The 1,282-nt window shown below is 58.3% G+C and overlaps 1 protein-coding gene across 1 annotated transcript in view; it reads right to left on the bottom strand.

Annotated features, from left to right (window-relative positions):
* Positions 1 to 605: 605 nt before the first annotated feature.
* LOC120872456 (interferon lambda-3-like) overlaps positions 606 to 1,282 on the bottom strand; it is a 1,494-nt gene continuing 817 nt past the window's right edge. The window contains exons 3-5 of the mRNA XM_040252836.1: positions 981 to 1,124; positions 792 to 875; positions 606 to 701 (exon numbers count right to left, since the gene is read on the bottom strand). Coding sequence (XP_040108770.1) covers positions 606 to 701; positions 792 to 875; positions 981 to 1,124 — 324 coding nt within the window. The remainder of the gene's footprint in view (positions 702 to 791; positions 876 to 980; positions 1,125 to 1,282) is intronic.

Below are 1,282 nucleotides of genomic sequence, written 5' to 3'. Positions count from 1 at the left end.
TCCTCTTTTTAAATATGATTTACTTCTTTATTTTTGGCTGCACTGGGTCTTCACTGTTGCATGCAGGATTTCTCTAGTTGCAGAAGACAGGGGCTACTCCTCGTTTCCGTGCACGGGCTTCTCATTGCAGCGGTCTCTCTGTGGCTCAGCGCAGGCCCTGCGTGCACGAACTTCAGCAGCTGCACCTCAAGGGCCTACAGCATGTGAGCTGTGGAGTGCTACCTCAGCAGCTGCTCCCACAGGCTCAGCTGCTCCATGGCACGTGGAATTCTCCCCAACCAGGAGCTGAGCCACACGCCCTGCACTAGCAGGCAGATTCTTTTCCACTGTGCCACCAGGCAAGTCCCTGTTCTTTCATATTCTCTTCAGGTCTCTCTTCCCATCCCCCCTGCCACATATGCAGTCACGTATTCAGACACATATAAACAAGGTCAATGTCGTGAACAAATAGTTTATTTTCACACATTGTATAAAAAGTACAAGAATAAATATAATTTAGGGGCTTCATAAAAATATAGGAATCTAGAACCAATAATTCAGTGGAGGTAGTTGGTGCATAAAAAATATCTAAAAAGGTGGGACAGGTTGCAGGCGGGTCTCCAGGGTCAGACACACTGGTCTCCACTGGCAACACATTTCAGGTCCCGGGTGAGGAGGCGGAAGAGGTTGAACATCACGGAGGCTTCGAGGCAGTCCTGGGACTCCTGAGGGAAGAGGGGGACGGCTCAGTATCTCCCACGCCTGGGATCCCAGCTGCCCCGGACGTCAGTTTGCCTTGTCCACTCACTCACCTTCTTCCGGGCCTCCTGGAGCCGGTGCAGCCAGTGGTGGAGGCGGCCCCGGGGCCTGGGGCCTGCTGTGGGCTGAGCTGGGATCTGGGGGCAGAGGAGAGAGGGGTGAGGCTGTGAGGCGGAGCCGGGGACCGCGGGGGACCCCCAGGTGGTCAGAGCCCAGACCCGGCCCGGGGCCCCAGCACTCACACAGGCCTGGAGCTTGGAGTGGATGTGCTGCAGCGTGAGAAGGGGCTGCTCCAGGCTGTGGCCCAGGGACGAGTTAGCCATGGCCTCCAGGACCGCCAGCGTCAGGGCCAGCTCTGCCTCCAGAGCCACGGGGCGCTCCCACACCTGAGGAGGAGACAGAAGACACGTGAGAGCTGCACGTGAGAGGGACCAGGTGAGGGGGGCAGGTGAGGGGACAGGTGAGGGGACAGGTGAGGGGGCAGGTGAGGGGACAGGTGAGGGGACAGGTGAGGGGGCAGGTGAGGGGGCAGGTGAGGGGGCAG

The sequence above is a fragment of the Oryx dammah genome, unplaced genomic scaffold (assembly GCF_014754425.2).
Source record: "Oryx dammah isolate SB20612 unplaced genomic scaffold, SCBI_Odam_1.1 HiC_scaffold_13, whole genome shotgun sequence".
NCBI classification, from domain to species: domain Eukaryota; kingdom Metazoa; phylum Chordata; class Mammalia; order Artiodactyla; family Bovidae; genus Oryx; species Oryx dammah.
This window is presented reverse-complemented; position numbering and strand designations above follow the sequence as displayed.